Source organism: Microcebus murinus, chromosome 30 (genome assembly GCF_040939455.1).
Source record: "Microcebus murinus isolate Inina chromosome 30, M.murinus_Inina_mat1.0, whole genome shotgun sequence".
NCBI lineage: Eukaryota > Metazoa > Chordata > Mammalia > Primates > Cheirogaleidae > Microcebus > Microcebus murinus.
The window spans coordinates 4,718,515-4,735,685 of record NC_134133.1 but is presented as its reverse complement, the minus strand read 5'-3'; the positions used below and the strand labels follow the sequence as shown (position 1 = coordinate 4,735,685).

Below are 17,171 nucleotides of genomic sequence, written 5' to 3'. Positions count from 1 at the left end.
GGTGCTGTGACAGAAGAGAGCATGGTGTACTCTAGGAATAAAATCAAGGCCAGAGGAGCTAGATGCAGAGAGGTAGGGCCAGACTGTTCAGGGCCTGTGGGCCAGGTTGGGGATCTCAGTTTTGATCCTAAGAGCAACTGGAAGATGCAGAAAAGTTCCAAATGCTGGTCACTGACTTCTCAAGCACAGCAAGCGCTCCCTTCTCAGGCTAGGCAAGGTTAGGAGTCTGCTCTCAGGGCTACGGAGGTTTTTGTTTATAAATTTTTATTCATAAATCGTAAAGCAATGAACGAAGAGCTGTCTGCTACGGAAGTCATGAGCGGTATGGGTAGGAGCCTAGCAGAGAGAGCTGGATCTTACTGAATGGTAGGAATTCTAAGAAGGAGAAGGAAAAGCTTTCCATGATGCAAGAACTGTTCTGGCCAAAATGTAGGATTATGGGAGGACAGGGCAGGTTCTGGGAATACTGAGAATTTTGAGAAAGGAGCAGGCTGACTCGGGGTACAGAGCTGGGAGGGGCCGGAGTGCTAGAGGCCTGGCTTGCAGAGAAGTAGGTCAGGGATCCAAGCCTCACTTTGAAGCCAGCAGGGGTCTTTGTAGAGAAGTGGCTTTATTGCTTTTCAGGGCCGTGGCTCTGACAGCTGGGGGGGAGACTGGAGGAGAGAGAAATGCTGGCTCTGTTAGGAGACCTGCCTGGTGGAGGCCACCAGACCCTGACCTTGGGCACTGGCAGTGGGAGTGGCATGGGGGAAGCCGATTCTGGGAGAATGCTGGAAACCGCCAGGGCTGTGAGTGCAGCAGACCTGGGCACTAGCTTGTGAGATTTCGATGTCTCTGTGTACTCGTTGTTGACCAGTGCAATGTGGATGCATGACTTCTGTCGTGCAAACTATGGGGAGACAGTGAATGAGCACTTCCTAGGGCCAGGTACCCTTCTGAGACTTCGCCTGTATTAATTCTCTTTGTCTTTCTACCCTGTGGAATATCCAGCGAAGTAGGTAAACTATGATCATTACTATTTGATAAATGAAGAAAATGAAGCCAGGCGTGGTGGCTCACGCCTGTCATCCTAGCTCTCTGGGAGGCTGAGGCGGGTGGATTGTTTGAGCTCAGGATTTCGAAACCAACCTGAGCAAGAGCAAGACCCCATCTCTACTATAAATAGAAATTAATTGGCCAACTAATATATATAGAAAAAAAATTAGCCAGGCATGGTGCCGCATGCCTGTAGTCCCAGCTACTCGGGAGGCTGAGGCAAGAGGATCCCTTGAGCCCAGGAGTCTGAGGTTGCTGTGAGCTAGGCTGACGCCATGGCACTACTCTAGCCTGGGCAACAGAGTGAGACTCTGTCTCAAAAAAAAAAAAAGAAAAAGAAAAGAAAATGAAGTTCAAAACGATGGTAGAACTCGCCTGAGGTCATACCTCTTTCGATCAAGGGAACCAAGCATCAGTGATCGACACTGGCCCACACTCCTAGCCCACTCTGCTCAAAATGCCAGTGATAGAGAGTGACCAACTGGGGAGGAGAAAGGGAGCAGCCCTGTGAAGAGGTGACAGCCGAGCTGAGGCCTGACGTGTCAGAATGTGCCAGGCATCTTGTGAAGAGCAAGGACAGAGCCTGGCTGGGAGAGATTTCTGGGTCTGAGAAGAGGAAGGAGGTCAGTGTGCCCGGAGCGAAGTGAGCCAAGGAGAGCAGGGAGCAAGGGCACAGAGGGGGAGAGGAAGGCAGGCTCGGATATGGCAGGCCCGGGGGCTGTGGCAAGGCCTGAGACTTCATTCCAAGAGGAGTGGGAAGCCACTGAGAAATTCTAAACAGTGGAGCGACATGATTTGCTGGAGGATTTTAAAGAATCTGAAAGCCTCGTGGAAGGGATTGTAGACCAACAGGGGTCCTCAAACTACGGCCCGAGGGCCACATGCAGGCTGCCAAGGACATTTATCCGGCCCGCCAGGTGTTTTTCCACCGCTGCCTGTCCTGCTCAGCAGCCGACTCGTCCCGGGCCCACAGTGCGCATGCGTGGAATGTGCGCCGCATTCTCCAACGGCCCTCCAACGGTCTGAGGGACAGTGACCTGGCCCCCTGTTTACAAAGTTTGAGGACCCCTGAGAGGAGGCTGCTTCCGTCGTCCAGTGGAAGGATGCTGGTGGCAGGCCCTGCGGCAGTGGCCAGGGCGATGGAGAGAAGTGGCAGGGGTTTTAGAACGGAACTGACTAGACATGTTGGTGGCCTGGATGTGATGAGGGACAGAGGCGTTGGAGATGACGCTTGGGTTTTTATTTGAGCTCTCGGGGGATGAATAGTGTTATTTACCCGAAAGGGGCAAGGTTGTTGGGGCAAGAAGCAGGGAAGGGTCAAGAGTGAAGTTACCGTGGACATACATGTTCTGTTTGAAGTGTATGTAAGAAATCCAGATGGCAGTGTCTAGTAGGCAGTCGGGTGTGTGAAACTAGACAGAGCTTGGGAGCAGTCTGGGCTGGAGATAGCAACGTGGGAGTCGTTGGCATGTGGAAGCCTGGGGTGCGTGGGAGAAGAGAGACACTCAGAGTGCTGGAAAGGTTAAATGCTTCGCCACGCCATCCACGTTTTCTTGTTGAGCACAGTCCTCAAAATGGAGATAGCAGCACCAGGTAACCAAATATATTCACCACCATTTGGGGTCCACGTTCCCGGGTAGGGCCTGTATTCTGCATGGGACTGTGGAGTTTCCACACACGTGTGCTCATGTGTTGATGTGCTTAATACCCAATCCCTTCTAGTAGACTATTAAATTAATTAGACCCCAGACCACTAATTAGAACATAGGGGGTGACCCAGATCCTGAGAAAGATTTAGGGCTTACCCAAACAGTAAAATCTGTTCCTTGAAATTTGTTCAGAATGCATGAATTCAGGTACAATTTTAAAACTTTTCATTATTTCCAAGTACAGAATTAATGGCTTAAGTACATATCTCAAGTGTATTTTGTAACTTTCTAATTCAACTTTGTAACCTTTTTAACTCAACATTGAACTTGTTTTAACCCCACATTTTATTTTCTGTTGTAAATGAAGCTTTTCCCTGTATTGGGGTATAAGATGTGTATGTCAATTTGCAGACGAGCTGATCGTGAATTTGTGCTTTAAAAATATTCAGAAACATACATCTGTTTCTTAAACAAATTATTTCATTTCTTTAAGTTGCCACAACATTCCACACTCTGTTCCTGTTGCTAAGGCCTCTGGAATGTCCCAGTGCAGAAAAAGGATATAGAAGTCCTTTTTTTTTTTTTTTCCTGAAGAAGATATTTAAATTATTTTGTATCCTCTAGCTTACTTCCAAATACGGGTATCTGAAAGTAAAGAATTTAGAAAGCTAAAATTAAAGTTACTTTAGAATTTCTTAATGGGAATGTGATTTCGTAGGGCAGCATGAACTGGATTTAAGTATACTATTTCTTTCTGCAGGATGTGTGTGTGTACGTGTGTGTGTACGTGTGGGATGTGTATACATGTGCAAGCTTTTTAGGGAGACACAATGTGCTAATGAGAGGTCACGAACTGAGGTTACAGGACACACAAACGTGAGTTTTCATTGTGCTACTTTCTTGCTAGGTGATATTAGCCAAGTTTACTTCTCAATAAGTAAAATGAGGATTATATTTTAGGATTATTGTTAGCAATAAATAGGATAAAGCATGTATAAAGTGCTCAGCATGGGGCCTGGCACATACTAGTCTGTCAGTAAATGTGTCTGCTGTTTATCAGTATGATTATCATCATTACAGTCGTCATCAGTTGTAGTTCATCTTAAGTTATTGAGGAAATTAAAATTTTTACAAAGGTATTGACTCCTGGTCCCTTATAGAATCACCCCTGTCCTTATTAGTTTTACTAGTCGTAAGTTTCACAAAAGGATCAAAGGAACCAGGGCAAGAAAGAATAATTTTCTGCATAAACATCATGTGGCATATTGAATTCTTATTACTTGAAAGGATGAGTATAGTTTTTTTGTTTTTGAAATTATTTTTAGAGGGGTAGAGGGCTAGTCCCCGGAAGTATCTGGCCAAGCGATACATTTTAAACAACGTTGCTTGACATTGAGTACTGTGAGAAACCACAGAAATCACATCACAGAGCCCTCAAACTAAAGTAAGACCATTTATTTAATGCTATTTTAACTGCTGTTTAATTAAGAAAATTGAATTGATTTCATTAACGAAACGGTTGGTTGGGTACCTGTTTCACACTTTTCAGTTACAAATTATGAATGTTACAGCATTTCTGCAATTTGGATTTTCCTTATTAATAGTCTTGTATCAGGCATTTAGCATAGGGATATATGAAATTTATAGTAAAATACTTTAAATTTTTATTTTTTAGAGTGAAATGTCATGTCAAGAAACTATAATCATGAAAAAAGGCTTATTACATATATATCATTGTGTGAATATAACCTTTCCCCTTCTCCTACATGTACTATATTTAACTCAATGTGGGCATGCTTTCAAGGAAAATAACATATTGTTTGGCTCTTCATTTTCATTAAATGAGCATAGTCACAGAAGTCAGCAGTCTACTGGAATCTTCTTGTGTTCTCTAATCAGTTTACACAGTCAAAGATGTTCAGCCCTGACATTCTAGTTTGTTGACGTTGGAATCTGGAAGGGGTGTTTAGAAGTCGTTATTCCTCTGGTCTTCGGGGATGCCAAATCCAAGCCACATCATGAGTCAGAATCAGATCCTAGCTATTTACCTTAGACAAAGTACTGTACTCTCAGTGAGTCAGTTCCCTCCTCTTTATAGTGGGGATGTGATGCTGTCTCCCCTAGGTGATTGTGAGGAGGAAATGAAGTAATAGCACATAGAAAGTACTTTGCTCAGCCGCATTCCAGAATCATGTTGGGCCTTAGTACATTTCAGAATTATAGCTATCTGTGTAATTCAGTGTACTCGAAACTGTTTAAGAAAATCTGAGCTGTAGCCATGTGTAGGCATTAGATTAGTAATTTGATATTTTAGAGATTATCATCACTTGACGTCTCCTTAGGGCATTTTCTTCTCCCTTTATAAACCACCAAGATCACTCAAGTTGGAGAAAGTGTGAAATTAAATCTTTATAGGAAAGAAAGCAAATGCTAGTCACCTTTTGATTCCCCTCCCCCACAAATGCAGTATTTGGTCTGCTCAAACATTTGCTTAACTGAAGTGTGCTAATAATCTACTCATTGCAGATGTTCTAAATAGTGCGTGTAGCATAAAATACTTGTTTAAAATCACCAATTTTGGAATATTTTAAAAGTCTAGATTCTGAATCTGATCTTTTTGCTCTGTTCCCTAGATTATTGTTCATAATTAATTGTTCCTGGTTGGGACCTTTTAATTAATCGTATTTACCAAGTATTAAGTTACTTTCAGTTTCCACATGTATGCAGAGAGTTTAGTTTCATTTTTTTCTTTTTTTCTTTAATCGCTAGCGTGGAAGATGGATAGTTTCATTTTTAATTAAGTTGACTTCTTACTGTTGGGGGAAGAAACACCAACTTGTATCCTACCCTATTCTAGTAACCAAACTAAGATTAATGCGTGAAATGCCATATTTGTACTGAAGTGACCTGTTAAAAAAAAAAAAAAGTATAAGAATAATTTTCTTGTATTACATGCTGGCAAAACCAGCAATTTTACTCTTCAGTAAAACCTGTGCTCCCTTACTTAATTGTTCTGTAGAACTGAGGGACCACATGGCTGGCATAGAATGCATAGTTAAACAGATAAAGCCATTAGATGGTACAGGTTTGTGAATTGCTGAGCATTTTATAGAGTTGCAGATTCTTCCTCACAACTCTTGGTAGAGTTCATCTGATGTTGCTTTATTGTGCAAAGGTATTCATTGTTTGCATTTTAATAGATTTGTTTATTTCATCTCATAATAATAGATATGAGATGAATAATTATGAATTATGAATGTTCATAATTATGAATGGTATGTATTTCATCTCACCATAATGATTTTTGGTGTACTTTATTGTAATTCTTTGTAAAGTGCCTCTATAAGCCTGATTTGATTCTTCTCTTAACATTCATGGTGTGCCACATCAGTTACTGTTAACCTGGAGTGACATTTGTACTGGTGCACTTCATAGTAAGGCAACTCCTATAGAAAGTGTTGTTCCCCCAAATGGTTTTATATCAATCAGAACCAGATGAGTGAGTGATATTCTGTTTCTTTGTTGCAGACATGCCAATATTTGGTTTTTGTCCAGCCCATGATGATTTCTACTTGGTGGTATGTAACGACTGTAATCAGGTTGTCAAACCGCAGGCATTTCAATCACATTATGGTAAGTGCTTAACCATTTAAAAAATCATTATTAGAAAGTAAAGCAGGATTAAACTGAAGGACAGTGATGGCAGGGTAGGGCATAATATCCCTCCCCTATCAGGAAGTAGGCTTTCTAATTCATTGAATGGGTTAATACCTGTCAGATGTTGGATATTTTTTTTTGTTTGTATTGAAAGTGGTATTCATTTTCTGTTTTTTATTGAAATTAGATGGAGAAAGTATAATTTATAAAATATTTCTTGAACTATTTCATCAATATAGTTAGAGGCTTGTTTCCTGTTAGAGTCTCTGGTTGTGAATTTACTGGATTTTAAAATTTACGTATACAAGGCTAGGCATGGTGGCTCATGCCTGTCTGTAAACCCAGCACTTTGGGAGGCCAAGACAGGAGGATCTCTTGAGGTTAGGAGTTGGAGACCAGCCTGGGCAACATAGTGAGACCCTATCTCTACAAAATATAAGAAAAATTAGCCAGTCATGGTGGCACACACCTGTAGTCTTAGCTACTGGGGAGGCTAAGGCAGGAGGATCAGTTGAGCCCAGGAGTTTAAGGTTGCTGTGAGCTATGATTACATCACCACTCTCCAACCTGGGTGATGGAGCAAGACCCTGTCTCCAAATAAATAAATTTAATTTTAAGAAGCTAAAAAATAAAATTATATGTATACTCACAACCTGGACATTTTTTTTTTAAAGGAAATGTGATTTTGAAACTTCTAAGTTCAGTAGATCTAAATTTGGGGTGTTAATCATTGAAGAGTCCAAATAAAGTTATTTGGCATTGTCATAATACCACTTACAGTGTTTAAGATAAGATTCTGATTCATAAAACTTAGTTTTATGCCCAGTTTGCTTCAAGAGCAAATCAGAAGTATTTGAGTGCCCAGCTTGTTTCAGGCACTAAGATTTCTACTTCCACAGAGTTTGCGTTCTAATTGGAGAGACAGGCAAACTAACTGGATACATTTTTTCAATGACTGTAAATTGTTTCCTCATTGCTGTTACTACTACAAATGCAAGCTTGAAACAGAGTAACACTGGGGTTCTTCTGTACTTAGAGTGTTCGAGGAAAGCATCTTGGGAGGTGACACTGGGCCTTAAGCGATGAGAAGAAACAGCTCAGGCGGTGATCTGGAATAAGAACTGTCGATACAGAGGGGACAGCCAACACACAGACCTGAAGAGGGCCGGCGTGGCTGGAGGGCAGTTAGTGAAGGGAGTTAGACACTAGAGGAATCTGGCGTTATAGGAGAGACCTGATCATTCACCGGCCAGGGCAAGAAGCCGCTTGGAGGCGTTGGAGGGTTTGTGTAAGGGAGTAGCGTAGTTCCATCTTGCTGGTTGATTTGCTGAGAACAGACTGCTGAGAGGAGTAGAAGCAGAGAGTAGTTCAGAAACGAGAGAGGTGACAGAGGATGGAGGGTGAGGCGGGGCAGTAGAGCTAGGCAGTCGGTCTGCACAGCTTTAACATAACATTTTAAAGTTAGAACTTACAGGGCTTGCCGTTGGGAGTACTGTTGTTTTAAGAGTTACACCATTAGAATCATCCCACCATTTTTTTTTCCCCAAGGGCTAAATCTTATTTAACCTTGAAAAGATTCTTTGAGTTCCTGCTTCTGGGTGAGACCCTGGGGGTAGGCACCAGCAAGAGTACAAAGTTGGATAAGATATTATCTACCTGCTTAAGACTTTCAGAGGCTAGCATTCGAAAAGGCAATTAAGTCAGTTGCCAAGTATTTTGGAGTTAAAATTTTGAAGCCAGACGAGACTGGAATTCAAATTTAAGTCTGCAAGAGCCATAGGTTCGTTCTTTGCCTTGAGCAAGTTGTCCAACCTTGGCTTCGTTCCTTATAGTACAGAGATGGTAACACCAACCTCATAGGTTCCTGGTGGGGATTAAATTAAGTAGCATGGGCAGAGCCCCTAATACAATCCCTAGCACATAGTAGACATGAGAGAGAGAGAGAGATACCGCTGTAGTTACAGGAAGGTGTGTGTCTAAAGTCATAAAACAGTCCAAGGTCTTAAGATAGAAAGAGCACAGATTGCTTCTTTTTTTTTTTTTTTTTTTTTTTTTTTTGAGACAGAGTCTCGCTTTGTTGCCCAGGCTAGAGTGAGTGCCGTGGCGTCAGCCTAGCTCACAGCAACCTCAGACTCCTGGGCTCGAGTGATCCTGCTGCCTCAGCCTCCCGAGTAGCTGGGACTACAGGCATGCGCCACCGTGCCCGGCTAATTTTTTATATATATATCAGTTGGCCAATTAATTTATTTCTATTTATAGTAGAGATGGGGTCTCGCTCTTGCTCAGGCTGGTTTTGAACTCCTGACCTTGAGCAATCCGCCCGCCTCGGCCTCCCAAGAGCTAGGATTACAGGCGTGAGCCACCGCGCCCGGCCACAGATTGCTTCTTGACGAGTAACTCAGAGAATCCCTCTTAGAGAAAATACCCTTCATGTTAGGCTTTAAAGAGTAGAATGGATTATTTTTCCCATTGTAATTTTTTTTTCCAGTTTTTAGACATGTAATACATGTTCGTTGTGGAAAATATTTTGAAAAACCACCCAGGATCCATTAAAATTAGAAGTGTCTGATGGGGACAGCCACATATGGCTGCACAGTTTGTACACAGAACAGCCACGTTTGGTGGCCCCGGGCTGGCGACAGGGTTGAACAGGAAATTCCAGGCTGTCTGGAACGTGCTGCCTGCGTCCCCACTGGCCAGAGCTGAGGTCCCCATGTGGGGACGAGGAGCGTGCAAAGGCAGGATGGGCCTAGCTCACAGGGCTTCACTGCCCACCAGCCATCTCCCCTCGATGTGGGGGAGGGGGGGACCTGTTGCAGATATTTTAGAACCAGAGTTGTGGGACTCAGTGGTGCCCCAGAGAGTTGATGGAGTAAAGCTGCATTTTTAAAATCTTCCTGTGTTTTCCTCTTAGAACGTCAGTGCATGAGTGGGGAAAAGTTTCTTAAAATAATATTTCTACCTTTTCCCTGTACCAGTCCCTAGCACAGTGTCTCCTGATGAGCTGTTTGTTGAGTGACAAAGGGAAGGTGGTGACTTTAAACATGTTCCCGGGAAGGTGCACATGCGAGATTCACACATCCCAAGGCTAGAGGTGCGACTTACAAAGCCGCCGGGTGGAGGGCCGGGGTCCCTCTGTTGCCAAGGAAAATGTTAAAGATGTCGGTGAGAGAAGGGGCCCTGGCGTAAAGATGAGGGCCAGATGCTCTGAGGCAGGGGTCCTCAAACTTTGTAAACACGGGGCCAGTTCACTGTCCCCCAGACCGTTGAGGGCCGTTGGAGAGTGCGGGCACATTCCACACATGCGCACTGTGGGCCCGGGACCAGTCGGCTGCTAAGCAGGACCGGCAGCGGCGGCAAAAACACTGGGTGGGCCGGATAAATGTCTTCGGCGGGCCGCATGTGGCCAGCAGGCCGCAGTTTGAGGACCCCTGCGAGTCTGAGAGAAGGATTCTGCTGGGAAATGGAGGAGTTCCCGCCTTGAGGCAGCAGTGGAAGAGAAGGCTGGTGGAATGGAAAGGGATTTGGAGTTGGGGGGCGGCGGAACTGCATGCAGTGGAGGGAGGCGCCTCGTGGTGGCCCTGGGGTGACACCCCACTCACGTGGAGGGAAGGAGAAGTGGGCAGTGTCCCCAGGACCAAGAGCCGTTCCCCAGTGCTAACACCGTCTTGTCTTTCTTTTGGGGTTCAGGGGTTGTGACAAGAAAGAATATTATTGGAATTCTTTCTTTTTTTGTTGTTGAAATTCCAGGAAGCCAATTCTTGCATTCTTAAATCTCCCATGGTTAAAAACAGAATGTTTTCAAATTAAGAATCTTTCCGAGTGACCATAGTAGTTTGTTTATTACAGCATTGGAAGAAAAACATACCTGGCAAGGGAGGGGTTGTATTTTCTTATCTTTCAATGAAATTGGTGGAAAATGTGTGGGCAGTCTGCTGTGATGCTCATCTGTGAGTTTTATGAATAAATGAGCAGTTGCTACAAAATCCAGCAAGGCAGTTCCTTTAAAACTACCGCTGCCAGGACAGGAAAAGATGCTACCATGGCAGCAAGGCTTGTAAATCGGTTAATGTTGGTGGTAAAATTATTCTGAATTGGTCAGTGGTAAGAGGACCTGTGCTTTTTCACTAGCTGAGCTGCCTTTGGGGGAATTAGTGATTACCCAGGATTTCCATTTGAGAAGTGATGGTTAGTGTTTGTGATGTCCTTTTGGCATTTCCAGTTTTTTTGTAGTCGGATTGTTTTCGTAGTATAGATTGCTTTCTCTCTTGGAACTACACGGTAATACCATACTTTCTTGATGTTGTTTTAATGTTTTGAAATCCTTCAGCATGCCTCATAATTCTCTTCAGTTACTCAGTATTTTCAAGATGTTCCTTACTGCCAATTTCAGACTTAAAAATGTAATTTGGACAGTGGACCCCAAAACCTGCTGTGCCTCAAGCTCCTCAAAGAGGAGCTTTCTAAGTGGGCAGCTCCCAAGAACCCGCCCCAGACACGTTGAGTGGGAATCTCAGAGATAGGGCCCAGGAGTCTGCGTTTTAAGCAGCTCCCTGGGCTGGCTGTGCGTGCAGGCTGGCCAGGATGCATTGCTTTCACAGCAGATGGAGTCCCCTGGCCTGACGCTGCTGCCCTGTGCTCCCAGGGGCTGGCATCGTGACTGGCCGATACATGTCTGCGCTAAGAGATTTGTCGAGTCTAGCAAGGATGGCAGGGAAGGAGGCCCCTGTTTTTTTAAACCGATTTTTAAATCTTTGCATTATGTGCTGGAACTGTCACATTAATTGCCTTTAAAACTTTTAAGTGTGAAGGAGAGCTGAGGTGGTGCCATTCCGTAGGGCCAGTGACACTGTTCTTCTGAAGTGAGACTCTTAGTTGATCGGTTAGTTTAGTGATAAATGTGTCGATCCTAAACTAGCTACTGAATAGTATAAACTGTGGGGCTGTTTACTTCCATTTACTCTGGATCTGAACAGTGGGATTAGCATTGGATGATGGATAACTTTTGGGGGTTCCTTTGGGGTTATCTGGGGTCGATGTTGGGAGAACTTAGTCTGCACATTTGCACTGCTCCGTGCTCTGCTGTTTTGGTGAGTTTGTTTATGAAAAACACCTTAATTTTTCTCTCTCTGTCTTTTCTGCAGACATAGGGGTGATCTTACTTAGGGGAAATACTGAATGATGTTAATTCAGCTTAGACAGGTGGGACCACATTTAGAACCTGCATAATGAATTGAAATCCTGGTCAGATCTCAGCCATTGAAGTATTTGCCTCGATTAGTTGGGCTGGTGCACTTACTCACCTGGTGGCTCAGCGTGAGTCTCTGAGCAAGGCTGGAGCAGTGACATGTGGCTCAGTTACCCTTTCCCAAACCTTAATTGCGGTCTAGCTTTGTCATTTGCTGACTTAAGTCTACTTATATTTTTCTTTAAGTTAAACCACTGTTATTGAAATAAATCCATGTATAGAGAAAACCTTATTGGAACTATAAAGAGGAAAACTGGGGTGATTCATCATAAAAAGTGGTAAATGTAAAAATAAATGGTGTGAAAAGATTATTTAATTCTTTGTTGATGCTCTTGCCCAGGCTGGCTCTGAGCCTGAGGGCTTGCTCTCTTTGTTAAGGAAACTAGCACGTTTTAAAAGGCAATGTTATCCACACAGCAGTGTGATGTTATCAGAAGAATCGAAAGAGATTTGGAAAGGGATCACATTTTTTTACTTGTGATTTAATGTTATTAATGTTGGGAGTGATACCTATTTCATGTTTTGGGAAACACCAGCTTAAGCTCTTGGATTTAGTTTCCTCATTTTAAGGAACTAGCTACTGAGGCCCGTTCTAGCCCTGGGAAAGAACAGACTTTGAAAGCAGAATTCTAGAACCTCCTGTCGATCTGCAAAAAAGATCACGGAAGACAAATACCCTTTGTCATTGTTAACTGCTGTTATATATCGAGCCACTACTGGTCACTGTGAGTGGCGTGCGAGTGTTGGTGGGGCTTCGGTGTCAGATGGCTGCCTTTCTCTCAGATGTCTGTTCACAAACGGAAATGTCACAGAGCTGGCTTTTTCATGGCTTTATGAAAGTAGCTTTAGCAGAAGCACTACTGTGATCTTATAGCCTTCTCCACTTGCAGATATTACAAATCTGGTAAAATTAACAGCTACACACACATTGCTTGGACTTAATGTTCCTTGACGTGCTTTGAGGTGGTTTGGATTCTTCTAGATGCCAGCATAAATTATATTTTCCCAAATGTCATTTTTATCAGAGGATGAGTAAATTACTCATACTCATGAGAAATAATTACTCATGCTTTTTTGAGCTAATTAATCAGTTTCAAAGAATGTTAGTAATGTAATAGCAAAATTATCTCTTACTCTATGAAATCTGATCGGCTGGTTTTGGCAAAAGTGCTGGTTCTCATTGTTAACGTTTCACATAGTTGTGACCTTGTGACTAGCTATTGCCATCATATAATTAAGCTAATTGCATCACAAAGCAGTGGTTTTACTATTCAGTAAAGAACACACATACACACATCCCTTTTACTATCTGATTGACTTAGACCTGGAAAGTAACAGCTTCGGGTATCTTTTGAATGCATTGTTTCATTTGACTATTAAGTAACTAACTGGTTTGGGATAAAGATAAAAAGTTTCCTTTTTCTCTCAAGTGTGCTAAATTTGGCCACTAAATTTTTATAATCTGGTTCTTTTTCTACTTTGAAACTTTCAGTGATAGTTAATCATTTTAGAATTGGCATTCATTTGAAAGTCTACTGACTAATAACTTTTGGAGGGAGGGGACAGGGTCTCATTTTGTTATACTCTGTCATACCCAGGCTAGAGCATGGTGGCACAAACATAAATCCCTGCAACCGCAAATTCCTGGGCTCAAGTGATCTTACTGCCTCAGCCTCCTCAGTAGCTAGGACTACAGATGCATGCTGCCATGCCAAGCTATTTTTTTTTTTTTTTTTTGGTAGAGTTTCCCTATGTTGCCCAGGCTGGTCTCAAACTCCTTGCCTCAAGTAATCCTCCCCTTGGCTTCCTAAAATTCTAGGAGTACAGGCATGAGCCACAGTGCCTGGCTACTAATGGTAATTTTTAATAGTTCTTGGTGATTTACAAAGCCTTATTGCATGTATTATCTTATTTCTTGTTAACAACCCTGAATGGATTTTATTTTCAGTTTATAGATCAAACTCCTAAATTAAATTTTATTCACAAATACAATGTACCAACCAGGCCATCTTTTCTGCCTACTAATATCTGTTTATTTTGCATAATAAGGAGCATAGAGTTAAAATCCAGAGAAAGATATAATGAATCATGCATGTTACAAAATATCATTACTGACGGATATTTTAGCTCAAGTAGAATTTTAAGTTTGCTTGGAGTAGCTGGATCAGTGTTGTAAACTGGTTACTTTAGAGAGAACATTTAGCATTTTGAAGATGTCAGGATGGTAGGTAGATATTTGATTTAGCATAGTCATTGGATTTCTCTTCCCCCTGTTCTACTTTAAAGCATAATAGCTATCCAAAGCCAAACTCTTCTTTTTGTATGAGCCTGGTATTTTTATAAAGCTTCTTTATAGGATTGGCCGGCATATTTATTTCTGTTGTCAGTTTCAAGACTGAAGCTTGTTGCAGAGCAAAAAAATACTTTGTTCTTTTGCTTCAGAGACACATACCAGGCCTTTCTCTAGCAGTTGGGGAATGAGCCAGAGATGGGAACTAACCAGAACAGGCACATGAAAACATGAATGATGTCAAGGTAGACATTCGTTTAACTCTGGAAGGAAATTCCAAGTTAACCCTTTGACCTAAACTTCTTGTCACTGAGTAGCATGTTGTAAAATAAATGCAGTATATTCATCTTTTTTTCTTTGCTACAAGCCAAATAATGCTAATTAAAATTTTCAAATAACCTTAGTACCATCAAATAAAGGACTATGCTCTTCCCAGCTAATATAGTCTTAGGTTTTTTTTCCTTAGTTGTATCATAAGTGGGTATCTTTTAAAATGCTGTTATTTATGCCATTTGTAAAAGCACTGTTTAAATTTCTAGCAATAAAATGTATTGATGTTTCCTGTTACTGATATCTGTACCTTTATTAATGTCTATGCCCTCGAGACTGCTTTAGAAAGAAACTAAACTGGCAATTGTATTATTCATACATTTAACAAATATTTGTTGGGTGCCTACTATATGCTCTGCATTGATCTCTACTAAACTAGAAAAGCAGTGTCTTTGATTTCATGCAGTTTATACTCTGACTGGGGAGGAAGGAGAAAGCTGAAGTTGAGTGAGATAAGGTTATTTTGAGTACTGATCAAACTAGAATAACGTGGAGAAGGACTGGGGCCGGTCACTTTAGATAAGGCTAGTCCAAGAAAGCTTCTCCGAGGACTTGATATTTAAGCTCATGATGACAGAGAGCCAAGCCCATTTGATCTGGAGGACTAGTGTTTTACACAGAGGAAGTAGCAAGTGCAGAGATCCTGAGATGGAAGTGGGCTTGGCGGAAAGGCCAGTGAGGCTGCGGGAGAACAGTGTGTGAGCAGGAAAGGAGTCGAGGTTGAAGTTGGATGGGGGGGGAGGGCTAGATGACCCTGGGCCCTGCAAGCCACAGCAGGAATCAAGATTGAACAGCGCACATAAGGCGAAGTCGCTGGAGGATTTTTGTGCCGGGAGGTGCCATGATCTGATTATGGTAGCTCTGTGGAACGTAGTGGGCAAAGGTGGAGACCAGTTAGTGGGCTGTTTTGCACTAAAGTGAGGGCTGGATCTGGAGAGAAAGCTTAGCTTAGGATCGCAGCAGCAGGGGCAGACAGGTGTGGAGATAATGGAAATCTGCATCGGAAGTGTAAAAAGTATAAAGCCAGCAGGGCTTGCAGATGGGCTGGGAAGGGAAGGGAGGAGTGACTCATGGGGTTTTTGGCTGAAGCAGCTGGATGAATTTACTTTAGCTTATGGATCAGAAGGTGGTTCTTTCAATTTGTATATGGACATTTATTTTTAATAAGGTGCACTGACCTGAATGAAAAGCCTTAATGTATTATATTCAGTCCTCAGACATTTTCTAAAGATTGTAGGGGAAGAAAATAATTATTGCAATGATGCCAAGTTTTGGGGTCATTTATTCTTTTCAATTTTTTGTTTGTTTTTTAGTGTTACAGTACTCTAGTCATATAAGCCAGGAAACAAAAGAGAATAATGTTCCCTCTCCTAGGACTCGCCGTGTTTCATTGGGGAACAAGAATTTATTGATTAAAAAAATACATATATTTTTTTTTTCTTTTTTTCTTGCTATGTCACACAATGGGCATACATATATTTTTATTTTTAATTATTGAAGTAAAATACATTGTAAAAGAAAGGAATAAGACAATGATAAGGGGATACATAATGCAGTCAGAATGAGCAAAGCTCCTTCCTCTAACTTTTCAGGGGTGCAGTTTGACATACCCTTGGAAAGTCACTAGATCCTGGGCAAAACAATATTTACCTGCATACTTTTTTTCCTCTGACACATAGGAAAAGTTGGATTTGCTATGAATTTACCCTTTTAACTTAATTATCTTTAATAATCTATCTTAAATATTTTACCATGTTAGTGCATATTGTTCTCTTGTGTTCCTTTTAAAGACTGCCTATTATTCCACTTTATTAATGTAATTGAACCAGTCACCTCCTGATGGACATTTAGATGTTCAGTATTGTGTACTACATTCACTACTTTAAAGGCCATTCTTCTTTGGGAATGTCTGTTAGCATTTTAGCGTATTAATTCCTAACATGAAGTCTGGTCACAGCTGCCCTCCAGATTTGTACTACTATGATTTAATGAACTACACTTCAGTAGCTCTCATTTGGGTCACCAGAATAAGGCAGTGAAAATTTGAGCTTTTGGCAACATCAACAAGTATTAATATATATAAACTGTTCACAGTGTGTATGTGTATGTATTAACGTATATATCAAAACATCACATTGTACACTGTAAATACATATAACTTTTTTGTCAATTATACAGTAATAAAGTAGGGGGAAATAGTTGGAATTCTTTTGCAAAAACGGTTTTGATTAAAAATTAAACAAGAAATTAATATTTTAAAAATATATATGGTTGTTAATATTCACCAGTGCCACTCTTGACTTGTGCGCTCCATGTAAGAATCATTAGCCATAAAGCCGGGCGCGGTGGCTCACGCCTGTAATCCTAGCTCTTGGGAGGCTGAGGCGGGCGGATTGCTCAAGGTCAGGAGTTCAAAACCAGCCTGAGCAAGAGCGAGACCCTGTCTCTACTATAAATAGAAAGAAATTAATTGGCCAACTGATATATATATAAAAAAAAAAAAAATTAGCCGGGCATGGTGGCGCATGCCTGTAGTCCCAGCTACTCGGGAGGCTGAGGCAGGAGGATCGTTTGAGCCCAGGAGTTTGAGGTTGCTGTGAGCTAGGCTGACGCCACGGCACTCACTCTAGCCTGGGCAACAGAGCCAGACTCTGTCTCAAAAAAAAAAAATAAAATAAAATAAATAAAAAAGAATCATTAGCCATTATAAGATGGCTGTGCTTCAGAATTTAAAGGGAACATTTCAGGATATAAATCCATATTTTAGTTATATTTACAAAAAAAAAATGTTATTCCTGACAGTCATTTCACAAGACTGATTTGTATGTTGAATATTTAATATATACAATCCTATTAAGCTGTGGTCTTACATGTGGCCAGAAGAGGGAGTATTTATCACTTACTTTATGTTATAGCACCTACTACCTGGCTGGAATAATTTCTCCAATATATGTGCTAGTCC

General features: G+C 41.8%; 1 protein-coding gene across 1 annotated transcript in view; it reads left to right on the top strand.

Annotated features, from left to right (window-relative positions):
• ATXN7 (ataxin 7) overlaps positions 1 to 17,171 on the top strand; it is a 115,955-nt gene that overhangs the window by 55,262 nt on the left and 43,522 nt on the right. The window contains exon 4 of the mRNA XM_020284677.2: positions 6,213 to 6,317. Within this exon, the coding sequence (XP_020140266.2) occupies positions 6,213 to 6,317 (105 nt within the window). The remainder of the gene's footprint in view (positions 1 to 6,212; positions 6,318 to 17,171) is intronic.